Here is a 25,934-nt window from a genome sequence, read left to right as displayed (position 1 = left end):
TTAGGGGTACATTTACGAACCCGTGGCATCACTTTTCTCTACAAGTGGAGAAACAGCCTTTGTACTGCAAGGACGGGAAGGGGTGGTTTTAATTTAAACAATTTGGGCTTTCTGAAAGTGTGGCAGGGGAGTGGAGGCGGGACAATGTGTCTGTCAAGACCCCTGGAGTTTTCACATATGACTGGAAGGGGGAATATTTTGGGAGAGCACTGGGACGTGTATTCCAAAAATAACATGCCTTGCAAATTCTGATGAAAGTTACATGAGTTTATCTGCAGGTTCCTATGGCCTGGATTGGCCACTGTTGGAAACAGGATGCTGGGCTTGATGGGCCCTTGGTCTGACCCAGTATGGCATGTTCTTATGTTCTTATGCATCAGATTTATTAGTAATGAGCTGATTTTGCATGTAAATCAGCTCTTTACCTTAGCCATATTGCGCCAGGTTTGCTGAGGGGAGATAATGTGCTATTTCAGATACTGCACATCATTAATATTCATTTCATTTGAGTGACCGCCAGTCAATAGCCACTGCTATTACTGGCATGGAATAGACTTAGTGTTTGGGTACTTGCCAGGTTCTTATGGCCTGGATTGGCCACTATTGGAAACAGGATGCTGGGCTTGATGGACCCTTGGTCTGACCCAACCTGGCATCTTCTTATGTTCTAATACAGTACTGTCAAAGCAGTTTTATAATAATTTACATAAACAGGAAACAATACATTAAAATCCAAAAGCAAATAAAATTCACATTCATAGAACAAGAGTTAAAGCTTCAAGCAGAAAAGCCTATGGTAACTACAACCTGCAATCTCTGAGTTAAGGCATTTACTACATGGTAAGGCAGCTTAGTAAGATTGTAAGCCCTCTGGAACAAGGGCCCACCCTCAGTACCGGAAATGTAACTTGCCTTGAGCTTGCGTTTGGAAAGGCGAGCCCCAGCTTCAATAATAATAATAATAATAATAATAAAAGTGAATGTAGACATATAGAGTTGGAGGCCTTATAGTGCTCACTACCTCAGACCTGGTAAAGATGTTTCCATTCTGCTGTCAGCGCCCGAAAGCAGCGGTCCATATCCAGAGATATCAGTTCAGTCACCGGCAGAACATGCATGCATACATACATTTAATTTAAATATTTTACACTCCTTTTCTGATTGCCATAGAGAGCAACATTCCCGATTACGCAAATAAATATTGTGAACTACAAACTTCTCAGCTGGAAATGATGAGACAGCGAGATTCAGAGGGTAATCTTTCAGATTACAGCCAATCAAGGACTCATCTGCACAGGTAGCTGCCTGGAGGCTCTGCATTTCGCATCCTGAGGTAAACTGTATACCATTTTCTATATAAATGGTACTAAGACAACATTTGTTTGCAGATAAGAATGTCCTCCTGCGTTATTCACTCCAAGGCTGCAGCAGAAGAGCCTCTGGAGGGACAGCTGGCCCTGAGCATAAGCTTGGGGAAAGCCGCTGTAAGCAGCATGAAATCTGCCTACTCAGGGATCTGTACTGGGACCGGGGCTTTTTAATATATTTATAAATGATCTGGAAAGGAATATGACGAGTGAGGTGATCAAATTTGCAGATGATACAAAATTGTTCAGAGTAGTTAAATCTCAAGCGGATTGTGATAAATTGCAGGAAGACCTTGTGAGACTGGAAGATTGGGCATCCAAATGGCAGATGAAATTTAATGTGGACAAGTGCAAGGTGATGCATATAGGGAAAAATAACCCTTGCTGTAGTTACACAATGTTGAGTTCCATATTAGGAGCTACCACCCAGGAAAGAGATCTAGGCGTCATAGTGGATAACACATTGAAATCGTCGGCTCAGTGCGCTGCAGCAGTCAAAAAAGCAAACATAATGTTGGGAATTATTAGAAAGGGAATGGTGAATAAAACAGAAAATGTCATAATGCCTCTGTATCGCTCCATGGTGAGACCGCACCTTGAATACTGTGTACAATTCTGGTCGCCGCATCTCAAAAAAAGATATAATTGCGATGGAGAAGGTACAGAGAAGGGCGACCAAAATGATAAAGGGGAATGGAACCGCTCCCCTATGAGGAAAGACTAAAGAGGTTAGGGCTGTTCAGCTTGGAGAAGAGACAGCTGAGGGGGATATGATAGAGGTCTTTAAAATCATGACAGGTCTAGAATGGGAAGATGTGAATCAGTTATTTACACTTTCTGATAATAGAAGGACTAGGGGGCACTCCATGAAGTTAGCAAGTAGCACATTTAAAACAAATCAGTGAAAATTATTTTTCTCTCAACGCACAATTAAGTTTTGGAATTCATTGCCAGAGAATATGGTTAAGGTAGTTAACATAGCTGGGTTTAAAAAAGGTTTGGCTAGGTTCCTGGAAGAGAAATCCATAAACTGATATTAATCAAGTTGTCTTAGGGAATAGCCACTGCTATTACTGGCCTTAGTAGCAAGGGATCTATTTAATGCTTGAGTATTTGCCAATTATGTGTAACCTGGATTGGCCACTGTTGGAAACAGGATGCTGGGCTTGATGGACCCTTGGGCTGACCTATTTGGGATTTTGCTAGGTACTTGTGATTTGGATTGACCACTATTGGAATCAGGATACTTGGTTTCATGAATGCTTGCTTTGATTCAGTATGGCAGTTCTTATGTTCTCATGGAGGCCCAACGATGTCAAAGGATAAATATGAACTTGTGAGGAAGGAGATGAGAACAAGGCTGTATGATCTTTTTATGCACACACACAGAGCTCTGCCTATGCACCTCACTCCTGCCCTGCAGCACCCCCTGCTATTCCAGTACCGAGGCCCTCACACACAGCTCTGCTAATGCACCTCACTCCTGCCCTGCAGCACCCCCTGCTATTCCAGTACTGAGACCCTCACACAGCTCTGCCAATGCACCTCACTCCTGCCCTGCAGCACCCCCTGCTATTCCAGTACTGAGACCCTCACACAGCTCTGCAAATGCGCCTCACTCCTGCCCTGCAGCACCCCCTGCTATTCCAATACAGAGACCCCCCCACACACAGCTCTGCCAATGCACCTCACTCCTGCCCTGCAGCACCCCCTGCTATTCCAGTACTGAGACCCTCACACCCTGCTCTGCCAGTGCACCTCACTCCTGCCCTGCAGCACCCCCTGCTATTCCAGTACTGAGACCCCCACACAGCTCTGCCAATGCACCTCACTCCTGCCCTGCAGCACCCCCTGCTATTCCACTACTGAGACCCTCACACAGCTCTGCTAATGCACCTCACTCCTGTCCTGCAGCACCTCCTGCTATTCCAGTACTGAGACCCCACACAGCTCTGCCAATGCACCTCACTCCTGCCCTGCAGCACCCCCTGCTATTCCAGTACTGAGACCCTCACACACAGCTCTGCCAATGCACCTCACTCCTGCCCTGCAGCACCCCCTGCTATTCCAGTACTGAGACCCTCACACAGCTCTGCCAATGCACCTCACTCCTGCCCTGCAGCACCCCCTGCTATTCCAATACAGAGACCCCCCACACACAGCTCTGCCAATGCACCTCACTCCTGCCCTGCAGCACCCCCTGCTATTCCAGTACTGAGACCCTCACACCCTGCTCTGCCAGTGCACCTCACTCCTGTCCTGCAGCACCCCCCTGCTATTCCACTACTGAGACCCTCACGGAAAACTCTGCCAATGCACCTCACTCCTGTCCTGCAGCACCTCCTGCTATTCCAGTACTGAGACCCCACACAGCTCTGCCAATGCACCTCACTCCTGCCCTGCAGCACCCCCTGCTATTCCAGTACTGAGACCCTCACACACAGCTCTGCCAATGCACCTCACTCCTGCCCTGCAGCACCCCCTGCTATTCCAGTACTGAGACCCCACACAGCTCTGCCAATGCACCTCACTCCTGCCCTGCAGCACCCCCTGCTATTCCAGTACAGAAACCCACACACACAGCTCTGCCAATGCACCTCACTCCTGCCCTGCAGCACCTCCTGCTACCCCAGTGCTGAACCCTCCTATCTCCACACACACACACACACACACCCTGCTCTGCCAATGCACCTCACTCCTGCCCTGTAGCTTCTCCTGCTACCCCAGTGCTGAACCCTCCCATCTCCACACACACACACCCTGCTCTGCCAATGCACCTCACTCCTGCCCTGTAGCTTCTCCTGCTACCCCAGTGCTGAACCCTCCCACCTCCATACACACACACACACCCTGCTCTGCCAGTGCACCTCACTCCTGCCCTGCAGCACCTCCTGCTACCCCAGTGCTGTACACGTAGCAGCAACCTTTCTAGACACACAAGTTAATTCCTGAAAATTAGGAACAATATCTGCTCATTAAGTAGGTGAGTGCTTTCAAATGTTGCCCCCAAACTGTGCAGTGGAGTCATTGGGGCGTAAAAGGCGAGTCACTGGATGAAGCGGAATCTCACCTTGTACCGGCCCGTTCTCCATCACCTCCTTCATTATTTCTTTTTCCTGCAACAGAAAACAAAAACATGAAGGTGGATGATGGCAAGATTCCTCTACCTTGTGCTCTGTACCTTCCAGCAGGAACTGCTGCTCGGGAGTGAGGAGGAAAGAGCCTCACACAGTATCGACTTGTAGAGTAACAATACCTATGCTGGGCCCAGGGACTCCTGACCCTCAACAGACCCTGCCACTCAAGTTCTGAGCCCCAGGGCACCCAGATTCACCATAGCACCTCAGTCTTGTAATAATGCCGAACAAGAAGAGAGAAATGGAGGCAGGGAGGTTCTGAGAGAGATAATAGGTTCTGCAGACAGTTCAGGTGACAGCAGATGCCGAGCCATGGACTGCCTGCTGTGGCTACGTACGCTGGATGCAAGTCGGTATGCAGGCGTGGACTGGTAGATCTGGTTGGAATGGGTGTGTAGGTTGGGGCACCGAGCTGCTGCCTGCCTCTTCCCACGTCCTGTGGAATGACTGTGCATCATGCATGGACCACTGGTAGGAGGCCTGTCTTTCTCCCCGCTGGTGAATGGGTAGCACTCCTCCGTCACGACTCTGGGAACAGAAGCAGAAGGCAGAGGTAATGCTAGCACAGCACAAACTGAGAAGGAGAGGCAGCATTTACCAGGAGCAAAGCAGAGAGGCACCTAGGAAGATACAAGCAATTCAGATGGAAAGCCAGGAGTTTAATATCAGAGTCACAAATGGGCTGCAGACAGAAGTTGGTGTAGCTTGCTGCTTTTCCATTGAAGGAGTGCAGATTATGATGGGTATCACTATCTGATCCACAATTTGGGCTGCAGACAGAAGTTGGTGTAGTTTGCTGCAGTGCAGATTATGATGGGTATCACTATCTGATCCACAATTTGGGCTGCAGACAGAAGTTGGTGTAGTTTGCTGCAGTGCAGATTATGATGGGTATCACTATCTGATCCACAATTTGGGCTGCAGACAGAAGTTGGTGTAGTTTGCTGCAGTGCAGATTATGATGGGTATCACTATCTGATCCACAATTTGGGCTGCAGACAGAAGTTGGTGTAGTTTGCTGCAGTGCAGATTATGATGGGTATCACTATCTGATCCACAATTTGGGCTGCAGACAGAAGTTGGTGTAGTTTGCTGCAGTGCAGATTATGATGGGTATCACTATCTGATCCACAATTTGGGCTGCAGACAGAAGTTGGTGTAGTTTGCTGCAGTGCAGATTATGATGGGTATCACTTTCTGAACCACAATTTGGGCTGCAGACAGAAGTTGGTGTAGTTTGCTGCAGTGCAGATTATGATGGGTATCACTATCTGATCCACAATTTGGGTTGCATGGCCACAATCCACTGTGGCTTGTCCTTTCATTTCCATTTACGGAGGAGATTGCACATCAGTCTTCTGTTCATGTTCAAATGTAGTTGATGGCACTCCAGTATCTTCGAGGAATGTGATGTTGGGGGTCTTGAATTAAGAATTTGTTTGTGACATTTGTATTGTGTGGAGAGATAAATGGACAGATATGGTAGACATAGCATTTTATGTTATTCAATGACATAAAAAAGGACTGATTTAGCACAAATTTGAAACTTCTAAGTAGTCATGTCAATCATCAAGGCTTGAACCTTAATTATCCATTCACAATTAAATTATCATAAAAGAATATACAAATAATTGCTCTAAAATGAGAGTATACATTTCATTCACTCACCTCATGCTTGAGTGAGAGGGCTGAGCGTTCTGAATGCAAACTCTTAGGAACATAAGAACATGCCATACTGGGTCAGAACAAGGGTCCATCAAGCCCAGCATCCTGTTTCCAACAGAGGCCAATCCAGGCTACAAGTACCTGACAATTACCCAAACACTAATTCTATTCCACGCTATTGATGGCAGTAATAGCAGTGGCTATTCTCTAATACAACTTGATTAATAGCAGTTAACGGAGTTGTCCAAGAATTTATCCAAACCTTTTTTAAACCCAGCTACACTAACCACATCCTCTGGCAACAAATTCCAAAGCTTAATTGTGCATTGAGTGAGAGAGAATTTTCTCAGATTAGTCTTAAATGTGCTACTTGCTAATTCATGGAGTGCCCCCTAGGAAGTATAATTATCAGTGGGCAAACGGGTTTGTAAGGGAATGTGATTGTCTATGGAAGAAGAATAGGTGAGGGTCCCAGCTTCTTGCCTTTTTAAATGTACGTCTCTCCTAGTCTTTCTTCCCCCTACAAACTTGTTTTCCTAAGGAAACGCCAGGAGAATTAGCAGTCAGAACACTCACCCAAGCAGGAAGTGAGTGACTGTAAGGTGCACTCTCACTTTAGAGAGATTGACTTATGAATGTGTATGAAAAATATGCACAGCTCAAGCCTTGTGTGTCAGTGCTACTGCTCGCAAGCTTCAATCCTTCTTGGTGGGTTACCTTGGGTCCAATATCTGCCCACTTACCCTCTCCTGCGCAGGTACCACCAGGCGCCATCCACCCTTCCGCCACTGCAACCCTGCTGGTTCCGTTTGTCACAGGAGAGGAGATTCTGGGGTGACAAAGCCGGCGTCATGTGACCCATGGACTGAATCGAGATCCTGTCAGAAGCAACCGCTGTCAGAAAGAAGCCTAATATCAAACTCTGAGACAACAAGAAAAATGACCCCACTTCCCTTTTTTCTTTGATGTCCTGAGCAGAAGAAAAGTCAGCGAGAGTCACCGACCTTTCTCTGCTGATACTACAGATAGCCTAAGCAGTATGAGAGGAGCCCTGCAGAAATGCTAGAAAAGAGTCAGCGAGAGTCACCGACCTTTCTCTGCTGATACTACAGATAGCCTAAGCAGTATGAGAGGAGCCCTGCAGAAATGCTAGAAAAGAGTCAGCGAGAGTCACCGACCTTTCTCTGCTGATACTACAGATAGCCCAAGCAGTATGAGAGGAGCCCTGCAGAAATGCTAGAAAAGAGTCAGCGAGAGTCACCGACCTTTGTCTGCTGATACTACAGATAGCCCAAGCTGTATGAGAGGAGCCCTGCAGAAATGCTAGAAAACAGTCAGCGAGAGTCACCGACCTTTCTCTGCTGATACTACAGATAGCCCAAGCAGTATGAGAGGAGCCCTGCAGAAATGCTAGAAAACAGTCAGCGAGAGTCACCGAACTTTCTCTGCTGATACTACAGATAGCCCAAGCAGTATGAGAGGAGCCCTGCAGAAATGCTAGAAAACAGTCAGCGAGAGTCACCGACCTTTCTCTGCTGATACTACAGATAGCCCAAGCAGTATGAGAGGAGCCCTGCAGAAATGCTAGAAAACAGTCAGCGAGAGTCACCGACCTTTCTCTGCTGATACTACAGATAGCCCAAGCAGTATGAGAGGAGCCCTGCAGAAATGCTAGAAAACAGTCAGCGAGAGTCACCGACCTTTCTCTGCTGATACTACAGATAGCCCAAGCAGTATGAGAGGAGCCCTGCAGAAATGCTAGAAAACAGTCAGCGAGAGTCACCGACCTTTCTCTGCTGATACTACAGATAGCCCAAGCAGTATGAGAGGAGCCCTGCAGAAATGCTAGAAAAGAGTCAGCGAGAGTCACCGACCTTTCTCTGCTGATACTACAGATAGCCTAAGCAGTATGAGAGGAGCCTTGCAGAAATGCAGAGAAAACAGTCAGCGAGAGTCACCGACCTTTCTCTGCTGATACTACAGATAGCCTAAGCAGTATGAGAGGAGCCCTGCAGAAATGCTAGACTGGAAGGGGCGGGGCAGCCTTTAACATTATGGCTTCCTAAGAGGGAAGTCAAGTAATATAAGATATTCCAGAAAGCACAGGACCCAGGTCTGTAGCAGGACTTGCAGAAGGAAGAAATATTACCTGCAGTGGAGAAAGCCCAGGAGCCCGCACAGTTCCCCTGATCCAGAGGTTCATGGATCATTCCAGGCCACTTGTCAGCAGCATTGAAATATGTTGGGAGGACCTCATTGCTGGCCATCTTCACCTAAGATAAAGTACACAAAAGATAATACAATCTTTACAACCATCCTCCACATAGCACCCAACAGAGAGCAACCCAACCTTTACGCCCATACTCAATATAGCACCCAACGGAGAGCAACACAACCTTTATGCCCATCCTCCATACAGCACCCAACAGAGAGCAACACAACCTTTACACCCATCCTCAATACAGCACCCAACGGAGAGCAACCCAACCTTTACGCCCATCCTCAATATAGCACCAACGGTGAGCAACACAACACTTACACCCATCCTCAATACAGCACCCAACGGCGAGCAACACAACTGTAACACCCATCCTCCATACAGCACCCAACAGAGAGCAACACAACCTATACACCCATCCTCAATACAGCACCCAATGGAGAGCAACCCAACCTTTACACCCATCCTCCGTACAGCACCCAACAGAGAGCAACCCAACCTTTACACCCATCCTCAATATAGCACCAACGGTGAGCAACCCAACCTATATACCCATCCTCCATACAGCACCCAACAGAGAGCAACACAACCTATACACCCATCCTCCATTACAGCACCCAACGGAGAGCAACACAACCTATACACACATTCTCCATTCAGCACCCAAAGAAAGGCAACAGAGCCTATACACCCATCCTCCATAGCACCCAATGAAGAGCAACACAACCCTTACACCCATCCTCCATATAACACTCAACCTATAACAGAGCTTTTACACTCATTCTGTATACAGCACCCAATAGAGAACAACACAGCTGTTGCACTCATCCTCCATACAGCATTCATTGGAAGGTAATTCAACTTTTTCATTCATCATCTATAGCAATGTTTTCAAACGTTTTCCCACAGGAATCAGAAAGAAAATCTTTCTCCAGATCCAGTGAAGAAAAATAATCCGTCATTCTCATCTTCTGCCTTCCCCCTCCCCCATTGCGCTCTCTTTCATCTTCCCCCATCATCAGCATCCACTGCTCACTGTTATCCCCAGTCACCTTGCTTTTGCAATTCTCTTCCTCTCCAACCTCGCTGCTCACCTTTACTGCCTTCCTCCTCCCCAAGCTCCCATTGCTCAATATCTTTAATGCTCCTTCTCCGCATAGCTCAGTCACTTTCAGCTGTGTGGTGTCTGCAATCCCAGGCTTCATCACCAGAGCAGCGCTGAGATTACAGGTTCAGTGCAGCTCTCAGGAGGTATCTGTAACCTCACATGGAGCAGGAGCATCAGGAATGTGGCTGTGGCTCAGTCACTGGAGTGCCCTGACCCAGTACTGGCTCATGACCCCAAGTTTGAAAACCAGCAGAGGCAATGCAACCTTAAACTAATTTTCCATCCAATGGAGGCAAATCAGCCTTTATGCCTACCCTCATTGAGACTGCAGCCTGTATAATGGGCCACAGTACCCATCAAGCATTTCCTTCCACACATTACTTGTACTGTCACCGGTGCCCCCGAATACTGGAATAGCAAGGTTAGGCCAATCTGGATCGAGTTGCACTAGTAAAGGTATCTGTGAGGTACTAGAAATGCAGAGGATGCTAGAGAGCAGGACTGAATGGCAGATGTGTGAGGGTGGGGTGTCCTAGTGATGGAATCGAGTTTGCTGCAGGGCAGGAGTGAGGTGGCAGAGCCGTGATTGGGCCTCTCTGAAATGAAATAGCAGGGATTGCTGCAGGTCAGGAGTGAGGTGGCAGAGCCGTGATTGGGCCTCTCTGTAATGAAATAGCAGGGATCGCTGCAGGGCGGGAGTGAGGTGGCAGAGCCGTGACTGGGCCTCTCTGTAATGAAATAGCAGGGATTGCTGCAGGGCGGGAGTCAGGTGGCAGAGCCGTGATTGGGGCTCTCTGTAATGAGATAGCAGGGATCGCTGCAGGGCGGGAGTGAGGTGGCAGAGCCGTGATTGGGCTTCTCTGTAATGAGATAGCAGGGATTGCTGCAGGGCGGGAGTGAGGTGGCAGAGCCGTGATTGGGCTTCTCTGTAATGAGATAGCAGGGATTGCTGCAGGGCGGGAGTGAGGTGGCAGAGCCGTGATTGGGCCTCTCTGTAATGAGATAGCAGGGATTGCTGCAGGGCGGGAGTGAGGTGGCAGAGCCGTGATTGGGGCTCTCTGTAATGAGATAGCAGGGATTGCTGCAGGGCAGGAGTCAGGTGGCAGAGCCGTGATTGGGCCTCTCTGTAATGAAATAGCAGGGATTGCTGCAGGGCGGGAATGAGGTGGCAGAGCCGTGATTGGGCCTCTCTGTAATGAAATAGCAGGGATTGCTGCAGGGCGGGAGTGAGGTGGCAGAGCCGGGATTGGGCCTCTCTGTAATGTAATAGCAGGGATTGCTGCAGGGCGGGAGTGAGGTGGCAGAGCCGGGATTGGGGCCTCTCTGTAATGAGATAGCAGGGATTGGTGCAGGGCGGGAGTCAGGTACATGGACTTAGCAGGGTGCAACAGATTGCTGCTGTGCATATTCTGCTTTCACAGTTAGTCCCAGAACATCTTTTGATCAGAACTATAAACATTTACAGAACCGCTTCAGCAGATGCTGCAGACTCTTGTCTCTGCCCCGTATCCTGTCAGACACAATAGGAACAGCGAGCCAAGGACAGTAGTCAGGGGTTAGAAAGTCCCCAGACATTTTCCAAGGGCAAATTAAATTGCATTATTATAAAAAGCTGGTGTTTCGGAGAGATCCAGTGAGACTCTTGCACTGCAAGGACGGGGAGGAAGAGGAACCTCTGACCCAGTCACTATAAGCAGCCTTTCTCCTTCTGGCCTGTCCTCTCCTTCCCCTCCATTCTCAAGGTCCCCTGCCCAAGAATGAGTCATGAAGGGGGAAATACTTTGCAGAACAATGGTGAGAGGCTGGACTTCCTGGACGGGAAGGTGAGTGGTGAGAGGTTTGCACCCTGTGCTGCTGATTCTGCACTCAGACTGCCCATGCAAAACAGCCAGAAAGACTTCCTGCCCCTGAGCCCCACACAGGCTGCACGTGATCTCCATCAATTCAGTGTGTGCTGGGTGGGGGGTTTAACATACAAGTGGTGACTCTGCTGCTTCTCAGCTGTGATCCTCTGCCCCGCACAGGGCTGAGAGAAGCAGGGGATCAGAAGCGGAGAAGGCACTTATTATGAGTGGTGGTCTCTGTGTGCCGGCTGCAGAGTCATAGTGCTTTAATCATTATGGACATTGCATGGTTGGCCACCTGGAGCTTCGCGTACAGATACCAAGAAATAAATGCTGAAACTCACCTGCAGTTCATTCATGTTGAGCACTGTGCTGGGGGGCTTCTGGGTCCCCAGCCGATACCGGATCCCTTCATCCAAGCTCATGCCCCAGAACTGGCTGTAGTTCCCAGCCCTCCAGCTTCCAGCAGAGACAGAAGAAAATATGAGGAAAGGCAGTCAATCACAGCCCAGAGACCCTCCAGAACCAGCAGTTTTTAATGATTTCACGTTGGTGATAAGATCCAGACTACTAATTCCTGTGATTATCATTCGGATGGGAACCCAGGAACTTGGCAAGCACCGTTTTCTCCTGTCCCATCCTGGGTTCTATGGCCTTTCGGCTTACAGTTAGCCAGGGACTCTCCCCTCACATCAGGAACCAACCACTCACCCATAGCTCCCTCGGTTGATGGCAAGAATCATGTCTTGCTCTATCAGACAAGCGTGCTGCTCACAGTCCCAGCGCCCAGTGCCACTGCAGGAGCTACAGAGCAGGAACCAGAACAGACACAGTGTTACAGGTCGCAGAACCACAGTCACATAATACAGAGATCTACACACACACACACAGAAAACTTTGCTGTACACTAATACATGCACACGCTACTGTACACAGTTACACACACACACACACACAGAGCTCTGATCTACACAAACACACACTGCTGTATACAGTCACATAATACAGAGATCTACACACACACACAGAGAACTTTGCTGTATACTAATACATGCACACGCTACTGTACACAGTTACACACACACAGCTCTGATCTACACAAACACACACTGCTGTATACAGTCACATAATACAGAGATCTTTGCTGTACACTAATACATGCACACGCTACTGTACACAGTTACACACATACTGAGCTCTGCTCTACACAAACACACACTGCTGTATACAGTCACATAATACAGAGATCTTTGCTGTACACTAATACATGCACATGCTACTGTACACAGTTACACACACACACACACAGAGCTCTGATCTACACAAACACACACTGCTGTATACAGTCACATAATACAGAGATCTTTGCTGTACAGTAATACATGCACACGCTACTGTACACAGTTACACACACACACACACACAGAGCTCTGATCTACACAAACACACACTGCTGTATACAGTCACATAATACAGAGATCTACACACACACACAGAGAACTTTGCTGTACACTAATACATGCACACACTACTGTACATTACACAGTTACACACATACTGAGCTCTGCTCTACACAAACACACACTGCTGTATACAGTCACATAATACAGAGATCTACACACACACAGAGAACTTTGCTGTACACTAATACATGCACACGCTACTGTACACAGTTACACACATACTGAGCTCTGATCTACACAAACACACACTGCTGTATACAGTCACATAATACAGAGATCTTTGCTGTACACTAATACATGCACACGCTACTGTACACAGTTACACACACACACACACACACAGAGCTCTGATCTACACAAACACACACTGCTGTATACAGTCACATAATACAGAGATCTACACACACACAGAGAGAACTTTGCTGTACACTAATACATGCACACGCTACTGTACACAGTTACACACACACAGCTCTGATCTACACAAACACACACTGCTGTATACAGTCACATAATACAGAGATCTACACACACACACAGAGAACTTTGCTGTACACTAATACATGCACACGCTACTGTACACAGTTACACACACACAGCTCTGATCTACACAAACACACACTGCTGTATACAGTCACATAATACAGAGATCTTTGCTGTACACTAATACATGCACACGCTACTGTACACAGTTACACACATACTGAGCTCTGCTCTACACAAACACACACTGCTGTATACAGTCACATAATACAGAGATCTTTGCTGTACACTAATACATGCACATGCTACTGTACACAGTTACACACACACACACAGAGCTCTGATCTACACAAACACACACTGCTGTATACAGTCACATAATACAGAGATCTTTGCTGTACACTAATACATGCACACGCTACTGTACACAGTTACACACACACAGCTCTGATCTACAGAAACACACACTGCTGTATACAGTCACATAATACAGAGATCTACACACACATACAGAGAACTTTGCTGTACACTAATACATGCACACGCTACTGTACAGTACACAGTTACACACATACTGAGCTCTGCTCTACACAAACACACACTGCTGTATACAGTCACATAATACAGAGATCTACACACACACAGAGAACTTTGCTGTACACTAACACATGCACACGCTACTGTACACAGTTACACACACACACAGAGCTCTGATCTACACAAACACACACTGCTGTATACAGTCACATAATACAGAGATCTACACACACACACAGATCTTTGCTGTACACTAACACATGCACACGCTACTGTACACAGTTACACTCACACACAGAGCTCTGCAGTGCCTGAACACGCACAGCTCCACTATACTCTGTAAAATGCACATACAAGTTCCGTAAACACTGGAGTTGTGTGTCTGTAAATCAGTGTGAACACAGAACTCTGCTGTACAGTAACCCGCACACATTACTGTAAGCTGAGTCGTCCTATCAACAGACCGAAGGACAGGATAACCTTGGACTAAGTCCAGGACCTCACTGAATCCCTAAGAGATGGAGTCATTTTTATACAATCGTAGTTTGGCTGAGGATTCCAGGATTAAACATGGAATGTGGGAAAACGGAGGTCACGGATGAGCTGAAAGCTCCCAGTGTCCCTCACGCCCTGCCCTGCCTCTCCCCAGGGGACGCCTGCATTCTGAAGAGGAACTTACAATTCTGCATTTCCTTGTAAGGAACTAAGCTGTGCCTGCTCAGGTCTTAACCCTTTCCTGTCTGGGAAGACCCCCACCTCTTCCCTGCCTCCCATGATGTGTGTCTCCTTAAAACACCTGCCATCCTTACATCCTTTAATCTGCAAGCACTGCAGCAGCTCCCAGAGGTCTCCTGCATGCAGCCATAGACTCTGAATCCTGCCCTGAAAGATGGATGACCCCAGTCGGACAGGCCAGGGAATGGAAAAGCAGGCAGCGAGTCAAATTAAACAGGAACCCATGGGCCAGACAGAGCCCGCTCTTGTCATTTTTTCCCTATTGCGCACATGGAGTTGTCCAACAGCCAGAACATCTTATCAAAGGCCTCCCTTGAAGCAGATTAGCAGGGAGAAGAGCAGGAGCACCCTGGGGCAGAGCCCAGAGGGCTCTGATTAAGCTGCAGCACAGAGCGGCTTGGGGAACACTGCACAACTATTCAGCCATTGCAAATCAAAGGGAATCATCAGCGCAGCCCTCCCACTGCTCAATAAAGCATCCACCTGCCTCTCTCGGTGCTGGGACCGAGCACAGCACACCCCTGCCAGAGGAGAAAAGCTGTTCTGGGTTGGTTCCACCTGCAAGAGTCCCAGGAGCTTGAGAACTCATGGAAAAAATGGATGGAGCCAGAAAAAAAGCCATTGCCACCCACACATCCAGGCTGATAAAAAGCTGAAGACACCCTCCTCCGAGTCCTCCCCCAGGGAGCAGCAGGGGCAGTGCCTCCAGATTTCCACTGCTCCAGAGCAGTTAATAATGAAAGCAGCTTCTCTCCTCCCTGGCAGTGCTTGGAGGAGTTCTGGGTCTCAGTATCAAGGCTCACACTGTAATCAAAGTGCAGGCAGCGGCAGAAAATCAGACCGTTTCCCTCTGAAATAGCCACATCCTGCCGAGGGCTAATGGGAAACGCCAGTGCCTGGCACACCTGCGGCTCTGGGTTCCAATCTCACCTCCAACGATTGCATGCTTGTGCACAAACCTAGACCAGCATTTTATCTTGCACAGTGGATACTGTCAGCATTATAATTCTTGTTACAGGGCAAAGTTATGTCTGTGTTTTGCTAGTTGCTGCCGGCAGGGTCTGGGAACTCTGGTAATCCTGGGAGCATGCATGCTGCAGAGGAGAATCGTGAGTACTCACCACAGGTTGCAGTTGTCCTGATATGTCGCCCCTGATGGATATGGTTTTCCCTGCCTGACACAACCTGGAAAAAAGAAAGGACAAGGAAAAGCACTGGAACCACCTCCATAGGAGAACAGCCCTGTGACACCAGAGCAGTACTCACCATTAACACCACCATAAAGCCAGCACCCACGTAATGACGCCACTCTGGTATCACCATTACCACCACCATAAAGCCAGCACCCACGTAGTGACGCCACTCTGGTATCACCATTAACACCACCATAAAGCCAGCACCCACCTAGTGACGCCACTCTGGTATCACCATTAACACCAGCATAAAGCCAGCACCCACGTAGTGACGCCACTCTGGTATCACCATTAACACCAGCATAAAGCCAGCACCCACGTAGTGACACCACTCTCACCAGCAATGGTGCAGTGTGGCCTGCAAGTCTCCTCAATGCTTGCCAGAAATAGCCACGTGTGAGTGCACAGGGCACGGCCAGAGTCACACTTTACTCTCTACACAAAATGCCCATAGACACAGCCTGAAGTGAGATGCATGCCCTACGGAAAAGCACCCCTTCCTGAAGAAAAGGGCATTTCAATCCCTGACCCCCATCTTATCTAGAGGTGATTATGCTGGGAGGGGGAGAACAGACCTGTCTGAATGGCGATGGGAGGCTCAATGCCCAGGCAGTACTCCCAGAAGTCCGGACAGCAGTCGGAGACTGTGCGGTTGCAGAAGAGATCACAGTAGCAGATGGTATCCAGGTAGGGCACTGTGCAGGTATCTTCTCTGCCGGGGCAGCATGAAGTCATCTTTTGGCAGTAAGAACCAGCAGCGTCCCGGATTCCTTGCGTATGCAGCCCGGGTGCCAAATCCCGCCTGCTGCGAGCTGCACGGCTGCAGAGACCCTCGTTCACTGCCAGGGACAGTGCCAGCAGAAGGAGCAGCTGGCTTCCTCTGCAGAGAGCCATTACCTTGCTGAAGAGATAAGAGAGAGAGGGGGCATGTTTACTGCTCATCAATCTGCCCCATCTTTGCATGCACCCAGGTCTGGGGACCCTCCCAGCACTTTCTGGAGAGATCCTCGCTCTTTTTCTCCCCTGCAGCTGTATCGAAGCAGAGTCTGCATCCTCAGTCACTTGAATGCCTCTCAGCCTGAGCATATAAGGTCTTGTCAAAAAGTCACACAAAGGTCTTCTCACTCCCCCCCCCCCCCAATCTATGCTATAAAGGTTCCCTAAAACACAGCAGCACATGCATACAAGATATGGACATACATTACACACATGTGCAAAAACACATGAGCACATACAATAAAAGCCTGGATCCTTGCAAGGGAGCTGCACCCTCAGAGGGAGCTCCCCCTCCCCGCAGCCAGCCATGTCACTGGAAGGAGGACCACCACCCTCCCCACCTGGACAGTCACTAGGCTGAAGTGGGACCCACCTCGCTGACTGTCCAGTCAGTAATCTGGCAATTGAACTGAAAACCTGCACATACACGCATATACTCAAATATACGTAAATGCACACATACATCATCTACAGAAACACACACATACAAAAGTACACACTCATATAAAAATACACACACATACAATATATAGAGAAACGCACACATATATATACAGACATAAAGAAAGACACATCATATACAAAACACATACACCATATACAGAAACACACACAAATCATATACAGAAACATAGATATATACAAACATGCAGAAACACCCATACATCATACACAGAAATTCACACATATATGCAAATATACAGAAACACACACACATTATATACAGAATACACAATCATGTACAAAATACACACACATATACAGAAACACACATATACAAGCATACAGAAATACACACACATACAGCATATACAGAAATTCACACACATTATATACAAAAATACACCCACATACATCATATACAGAAATACACAAACATACATCGTACACAGAAACACACACATACAGCATATACAGAAATTCACACATATATGTAAATATACAGAAAACAGACACATTGGGGCAGATTTTGTAAATCTGCGCACACGCGTACTTTTGTTCGCGCACCAGGCGCGAACAAAAGTACACTGGATTTCAATAGATACACGCGTAGCCACGTGTATGCATTAAAATCCGGGCTCGGCATAGAGTTCCATGTACTAGAATAAGTCATGTTTATTTCCTTGAAGGAGGCTCCTTTTCCTTTCTTTAAAGTAACTGATCTCAAAAAACTTTCCTATAGTTAGAAGGGTCGTTTACCCAAAATGATTTTTGGATTTTGATTGTTAACTGATTATATTGTTTTGACTTTATCTTGGATGTAAATGACTTGTATTCAGATTTGACAAGATATTTTATAAAACTCTTGTACTGGATGTGAAAATTCATAAATTAAAAAAAAAAATAAATCCGGGCTCGGCGCGAGCAAGGCTGCCAAAAATCGGCAGCCTGCGTGCGCTGAGCCACGCAGCCTGCCTCCGTTCCCTCCCCCCACCTTCCCCTCCCTAACCCACCCCCCCGGCCCTATCTAAACTGCCCCCCCCTACCTCGAGCAGGCGTAACTTTGTGCGCGCCAGGCTGGGTGCCGCGCTCCATGTTCCGGTCCAGGGGCTGGTCTGGAGGCCGCGGCCATGCCCCCGGAATGCCCCCGGGCCAAAACCACGCCAGTGGTGCCGCCCCCGGATGACGCGCTGAATGCGTCACGCCCCCCAAAATGCCCCCCCAGGAAAGCCCCGGGACTTACCCGTGTCCCGGGGCTTTGCGCGCGCCGGAAGCCTATGCAACAGAGGCTCGGCACGTGCAGGGGGTGTTTGGGCCAGGTTTTCGGGGGGTACGCGTGTATCCCTTTGAAAATCTGGCCCTTTATATACAGAAATACACAAACACACATTATAATCAAAAATACACCCACATACATCATATACAGAAATTCACACATATATACAAACATACAGAAACACACACACACACATTATAAACAGAAATACAGACACATACATCATATACAGAAATGCACACATATATGCAAACATACAGAAACACACACACACATTATAAACAGAAATACAGACACATACATCATATACAGAAATTCACACATATATACAAACATACAGAAACACACACACACATTATAAACAGAAATACAGACACATACATCATATACAGAAATTCACACATATATACAAACATACAGAAACACACACACACATTATAAACAGAAATACAGACACATACATCATATACAGAAATTCACACATATATGCAAACATACAGAAACACAAACACACATTATAAACAGAAATACAGACACATACATCATATACAGAAATTCACACATATATACAAACATACAGAAACACAAACACATTATAAACAGAAATACAGACACATACATCATATACAAAATACACACACATACAGAAACCAAGGTGAATTTTAAAATCCTGGTGCATGCCAAAATAGGGAGATTCGTGCATAAGTCGGACCGGCATGTGCTGAGTGGATTTTAAAAGCTTCCTGAGTACGCGAGTACTTGCCGCTAGTATACAAATGAAAAGTTCCAAAAAAGGGGTGTGGTCTGGGCAGGGCATTGAAATTAGCGTGAAAATACTTATACACACAGGAGTGTGCTGGGGTTACCTGCCACTTAACTTTATTTCTGCTAGGGATGACGTGTAAGTTCTAAAAGAAAGATAAATAGATTGGCGCTGATAGGGGGAAACGGAGGTCTGGAAGTCCTATCCCTTACCTGGGTGACAGGGAACGAGTTGATAAAACTGGTAATGGTATCGGCGTGAGGTCTTTTAAAATGCCCCCACTTTCATGGTAGAAGCGGTGTTTGCATGCACGGTCAGGCACATATATGCATGTACGTTAGAAAACTGCTGCGTCGCTGGCCGCCTGTTTAAAAGTTAACATCGTTTAGGGTCACATTTCAGCTTTTGCTCATTGGGACAAAGTCCCTGGGCACTGTTCTGGTTACTGGTAGACTTTGCAGCAGTTGTCAGACAGAAAGGGTCTGTGTGTGGGTGTTTACATTAACTTTAACACTCTGCGGACGTTTCCAACTGGTTTTTATGCACATTAATATACATAGCGTTCAAAATGGAAATTACACAAGTTATTCTCTCTCAAAATGCCTCCTCCACATGTGGCTAAAAGCGCTGTGTGGTAGAGGGATCCACCCATTCGGAGTTGCCGTGTAAATGGCAAATCTATTTTTTTCTTCTTTCCATTTTAGCTTATTTTCATTTTATAAAAATTATGTCATTTTGAAGCACACTAAATCAAATAACATCCTAACTCAAATAGCATTTTGGAGAAGATGGTGTTGTCCCAGCTTGAAAATGCTATTTTGAATAAGAACATAAGAACATGCCATATTGGGTCAGACCAAGGGTCCATCAAGCCCAGCATCCTGTTTCCAACAGAGGCCAAACCAGGCTACAAGAACCTGGCAAGTACCCAAACACTAAGATTATCCCATGCTACTGATGCCAGTAATAGCAGTGGCTATTCCCTAAGTCAACTTAATTAATCGCAGGTGATGGACTTCTCCTCCAGGAACTTATCCAAACCTTTTTTTATACGCAGCTAAACTAACTACATTAACCACATCCTCTGACTTTAAATGCCAGAGCTTAATTGTGCATTCAGTAAAAAAGAATTTTCTCCGATTAGTTTTAAATGTGCTACTTGCTAACTTCAAGGAGTGCCCCCTAGTCCTTCTATTATTCGAAAGTGTAAATATGCGATTCACATTTACCCATTCTAGACCTCTCATGATTTTAAAGACCTCTATCATATCCCCCCTCAGCAGTCTCTTCTCCAAGCTGAACAGTCCTAACCTCTTTAGCATTTCCTCATAGGGGGGCTGTTCCATCCCATTTATCATTTTGGTCACCCTTCTCTGTACCTTCTCCATCACAACTATATCTTTTTTGAGATGCGGCGACCAGAATTGTACACAATATTCAAGGTGTGGTCTCACTATGGGGCAATACATAGACATTATGACATTTTTCGTTTTGTTAACTGTTCCCTTCTGAATAATTCCTAAAGTCTGTTCGCTTTTTTGTCCGCTGCAGCACACTGAGCTGACGATTTCAAAGTATTATCCACTATGATGCCTAGATCTTTCTCCTGGGTGGTAGCTCCTAATATGGAACCTAATATCGTGTAACTACAGCAAGGGTTATTTTTCCCTATATGCATCACCTTGCACTTATCCACATTAAATTTCATCTGCCATTTGGATGCCCAATCTTCCAGTCTCGCAAGGTCCTCCTGCAAAGTATCACAATCCGCTTGTGATTTAACTACTCTGAATAATTTTGCATCATCTGCAAATTTGATAACCTCACTCGTATTCTTTTCCAGATCATTCATAAATATATTAAAAAGCACCGGTCCAAGTACAGATCCCAGAGGCACTCCACCATTTACCTTTTTCCACTGAGAAAATTGACCATTTAATCCTACTCTCTGTTTCCTGTCTTTTAACCAATTTGTAATCCACGAAAGGACATCGCCTCCTATCCCATGACGTTTTAGTTTCGTAGAAGCCTCTCATGAGGGACTTTGTCAAACGCCTTCTGAAAATCCAAATACACTACATCTACCGGTTCACCTTTATCCACATGTTTATTAATCCTTTCAAAAAAATGAAGCAGATTTGTGAGAAAAAACTTCCCTTGGGTAAATCCATGTTGACTGTGTCCCATTAAATCATGTCTTTCTATATGCTCTACGATTTTGATCTTGAGAATAGTTTCCACTATTTTTCCCAGCACTGAAGTCAGGCTCACTGGTCTATAGTTTCCCGGATCGCCCCTGGAGCCTTTTTTAAACATTGGGGTTACATTGGCCACCCTCCAGTCTTCAGGTACAATGGATGATTTTAATGATAGGTTACACATTTTAACTAATAGATCAGAAATTTCATTTTTTAGTTCCTTCAGAACCCTAGGATGCATACCATCTGGTCCAGGTGATTCGCTTCTCTTTAGTTTGTCAATCTGGCCTACTATATCTTCCAGGTTCACAGTGAATTGGTTCAGTTCATCTGACTCATCACCCTTGAAAACATCAATGTGGTTTCCAATGGAGAGGTAGTCCAGAGACATTTCTAATCTCTGTGCAAATTTTGTCTTTGGATGAAGGCTGCTAGATGTGTCAGCTGCTTTCAATTCTGTGTGCCATTGTATTTTATTATAACAGCTAGAAGAGATTGAGATAGGGGCACTGATTTACGTTTGGAGGGGTGATTGCGACAAGTAAGAGTGGGTGAGCAATCTTCAGCCTGGACACCTGTGATGTGGGGCCTACCACAGGCTTCCTGCTTATTGCCAATTCTTTTTAATATCTATTTGAGTCCACTTTGTGATATGTTGCAAAATTTAAGTTTACGCAGACAACAGGCAGTTGTGGCTCCCAGTTAGATCCACTATAGAAGTTACCCTCATTTGTATTGTCAGAGTGTTGGGACAGGTTGAATGTTTCCAAAATGGAAGCCTTACATGTAGCCCGTGTTGTATCTTGTACTCCATTGCCACATTTCTCATTGGAAGATATTACCATATCATTCTCTGAGGTTGTTCAAAATTTAGGTTTTAATTTTGATACCACATTTACTTTTCACTCTCAAGTAAAATCAGTCGTAAGAAACTGTTCCTTCAAGTTGAGAAATCTACGAAGACTAAAATACATTTCAGAGAGCCAGGACTGTAGATCAGTGATTCAAGCATTTATAATGCCCACTGTTGGCTATTGTAATGCTGTATACAATGGATTGCCAGGTTTTCAATTGAGAGCCCTGCAATTGCTCTTGAATGCAGTGGCTAGATTGATTATTGGTTGTGGTCTGCGGGATCACACTGGCTCCCCATAGAACAACCGTTGCAGTTTAAAAGCTTTTCAAACTACCGGAAGTTGTTTTGTTTGTTTGTATTATTTTTTGATGTATATACTTGTATGTAGTCTGTTTTTAATTCTGTGTATGTGATCTTGGCAACCGCCCAGCACAGGAGTCTGGTAATGGGCAGGTAATAAATTTAAAGTAAAATAAAATGTGGATACTGATCTTCCACTCTTTATATGATGATGATCCTGTTTATTTAAAATCTGTAGAGGTTCCAGCCTGCCTGTGCTTTAAGATTGGCAAATTCCCAGTTATTATTTGTTCCTGGAGTTAAAGGAAAACTCTTCCACTGTCTCTGCACCAGACTGAGGATCTGAAATTTGTTTTTCAGGAGGCCATGCTATTTGAATAGATATTTTAAATTCACTTTCTGAGTGTACTGTTAGTATTTCTTGGAGAGTTATTTTTAAAGTTAATGCTGAATGAATGTTATTATGTTTGCATATGTTTTTGTTTCATTCTGTAATCCTCCCAGAACAGGTATTCAGGAAAATGCACAGAATATAAATCGCTATAATAAAATGCAGCACTAAATCAAAGTATTGCACACAACTCCAATATGATGACCTCTGTAGTTGTTTAACCAACACAGAAGCTGAAAACAGTAACACCTATGCTGCAGCTCTGTATTGATCGCCAACACGAGTTTTCAGATCATAACTGGCTGGAGATTGAATAAATACAGGCACCATGGCAAGGAGGTAACAGGGAGGTGCAGATAAATCAATGCAAACGATTTTGGATTTTTCGGTTTGATGTAGAACATCCAGCAGGGGTGAATGGAGTGCAGTTTTGTAATTTTGGTGAGATGCCATGATCTGAAGATGTAATAGTGGGGAGTATGCATGGATCTGTTTGCTCTGCCGCAGGAAGTCACAGTTTCCCATACACAGACCGTGTCGAGGAAGCCTTGTTAGTAAAACAAGTTGGGGATTTTGACCTTTGATATTAAGACTGTTTATATTATGCAAACAAAGAAGAAAACAATAAATGGAAGCAATTTATTTAAAATTATTTATGAATCGCCTTTTCCAGTTTTAAAAACTTGCTCGGCGTGATTTACAGAAATAACACATAACACTATCACTGAAAGAGAGAGCAGCAAATAAAACCAAGTGAAACATGAGATCCTCTCGCTCTGTATACTTATAAAACAGTTTATACTTCCATTCAGCCCCACAAGCAAAATTTGAATATCCACCATGTTTTCCCCCTCCTGGAATTTCATTAAATCATTTTCCTCTATTAAGACTCCGGTAATTCATTCCAGAGTTTCGGGCCGCAGCAGAAAAGACTCAATTTTGCATGCGTAGGTGTTTAACGGCTTCACAGAAGGCAAACTTAATTGCGCGTGAAAACATATAGAAACAATACCTTAAAAGCCAGTACTAAACATTTACATTGCTGAGACATCGACAGCCTTCTGTCTGGGCAGATAAGTGAAAGGTGTGGATTCCCCCAAACTAAGTAAAGCCAGTTACTACCCTGCTATGTTTTATGCTTTCTTTTTATGGTTATCCATGCACACATGAGAGACTCCCCGGGAAATGACAACGTGGATAAAAGATAGGACTGAATGGAGAAAGCTCATCAGTGATTGACCTTAATCAAAGGATTTATGACTATTAAAATCATAGTTTGGATAATTTATTCTCACATTTCCCTTGTGATATATGGAAAGGTCATTAGTGGAGTGCCACAGGGATCAGTACTGGGACCCGTGCTGTGTAACATTTTCATAAATGATCTGGAAAAGGGAACAATGAGTGAGGATCAGATTTGCAGAGGACACAAAATTATTCAAAGTTGTTTAAACAGCAGCAGATTGGGAGTAACCGCAGAAGGAGCTTGTGAGACTGGGAGCCTGATGCACATTGGGAAAAATGCACATTGCACATTGGGAAAAATGATCCCAACTACAGGTACACGATGCTGGGTTCTGTATTGGACCTTGGAGACCTTGTGGACAATTTGTTGAAATCCTCTGCTCGGTGTGCGGCAGTAGTTAAAAAAAAAAAAAAAAAAGCAAATAGAAACTGATCCAAAAAGGAATACAGAATAAAAAGGAAAATATGATATCGCCCATGGTGCTACCACACCTTGAGTACACGATGCAGTTCTGGTCGCCCCAACTCAAGAAAGTAATAGCGGAACTAGAAAAGGTGCAGAGGAGGGAGACAAATGATAAAAAGGGATGGATCATCTCCTCTGTGATAAGAGGCTACACAGGGGGCTCTTCAGCTTGGAAAAGAGATGACTGAGAGGGGACAGGGTAGAGGTTTATAAAATCATGAGGGAGGTGAAATGGTAAATAAAGGATGGTTATTTACTAAAAGAAGGGACACTCCGTGAAACTAATCATCAGCAGACTGAAAACAGATGGTAGAAAGTGCTTTTTCACTCAGGGCACTATCAAGCTTGGTTTTATGTTCACACACAAACACATACATTTACACCTCCACATGTACATATACACATGAGCTCTCACACATACATATACACCTCCACATGTACATATAGATGCACATGAGCTCTCACATATACACCTCCACATGTGTGTATATATATATATACACATATACACACACACACACACGAGCTCACACACATACATATACACCTCCACATGTACCTATATACACATGAGCTCTCACACATACATATACACCTCCACATGTACCTATATACACATGAGCTCTTACACATACATTTACACCTCCACATGTACCTATATACACATGAGCTCTCACACATACATTTACACCTCCACATGTACCTATAGATGCACATGAGCTCTCACACATACATATACACCTCCACATGTACCTATATACACATGAGCTCTCACACATACATATACACCTCCACATGTACATATAGATGCACATGAGCTCTCACACATACATATACACCTCCACATGTACATATAGATGCACATGAGCTCTCACACATACATATACACCTCCACATGTACATATAGATGCACATGAGCTCTCACACATACATATACACCTCCACATGTATATATACACACATGAGCTCTCACATATACATATACACCTCCACATGTGTGTGTGTATATATATATATATATATATATATATATATACACACACACACACACACATGAGCTCACACACATACATATACACCTCCACATGTACATATACACACATGAGCTCTCACACATACATATACACCTCCACATGTACATATAGATGCACATGAGCTCTCACACATACATATACACCTCCACATGTACATATACACACATAAGCTCTCACACATACATATACACCTCCACATGTACATATAGATGCACATG

The 25,934-nt window shown here is 45.4% G+C and overlaps 1 protein-coding gene across 3 annotated transcripts in view; it reads right to left on the bottom strand.

Moving 5' to 3' along the window:
- The window catches only part of TINAGL1 (tubulointerstitial nephritis antigen like 1), a 51,613-nt gene that overhangs the window by 14,577 nt on the left and 11,102 nt on the right, over positions 1 to 25,934 (bottom strand). For 2 of the 3 annotated variants that reach the window (XM_029570937.1, XM_029570939.1), the window contains exons 2-9: positions 16,326 to 16,651; positions 15,679 to 15,742; positions 12,051 to 12,143; positions 11,684 to 11,798; positions 8,319 to 8,442; positions 6,913 to 7,063; positions 4,843 to 5,032; positions 4,438 to 4,483 (exon numbers count right to left, since the gene is read on the bottom strand). In XM_029570937.1, the coding sequence (XP_029426797.1) occupies positions 4,438 to 4,483; positions 4,843 to 5,032; positions 6,913 to 7,063; positions 8,319 to 8,442; positions 11,684 to 11,798; positions 12,051 to 12,143; positions 15,679 to 15,742; positions 16,326 to 16,651 (1,109 nt within the window). The remainder of the gene's footprint in view (positions 1 to 4,437; positions 4,484 to 4,842; positions 5,033 to 6,912; positions 7,064 to 8,318; positions 8,443 to 11,683; positions 11,799 to 12,050; positions 12,144 to 15,678; positions 15,743 to 16,325; positions 16,652 to 25,934) is intronic. The other variant, XM_029570938.1, reaches the window with a different exon arrangement.

Source organism: Rhinatrema bivittatum, chromosome 11 (genome assembly GCF_901001135.1).
Source record: "Rhinatrema bivittatum chromosome 11, aRhiBiv1.1, whole genome shotgun sequence".
Classification (NCBI taxonomy): domain Eukaryota; kingdom Metazoa; phylum Chordata; class Amphibia; order Gymnophiona; family Rhinatrematidae; genus Rhinatrema; species Rhinatrema bivittatum.
The sequence above is the reverse complement of the archived record's forward strand: the minus strand, read 5'-3'. Positions and strand labels throughout refer to the sequence as shown.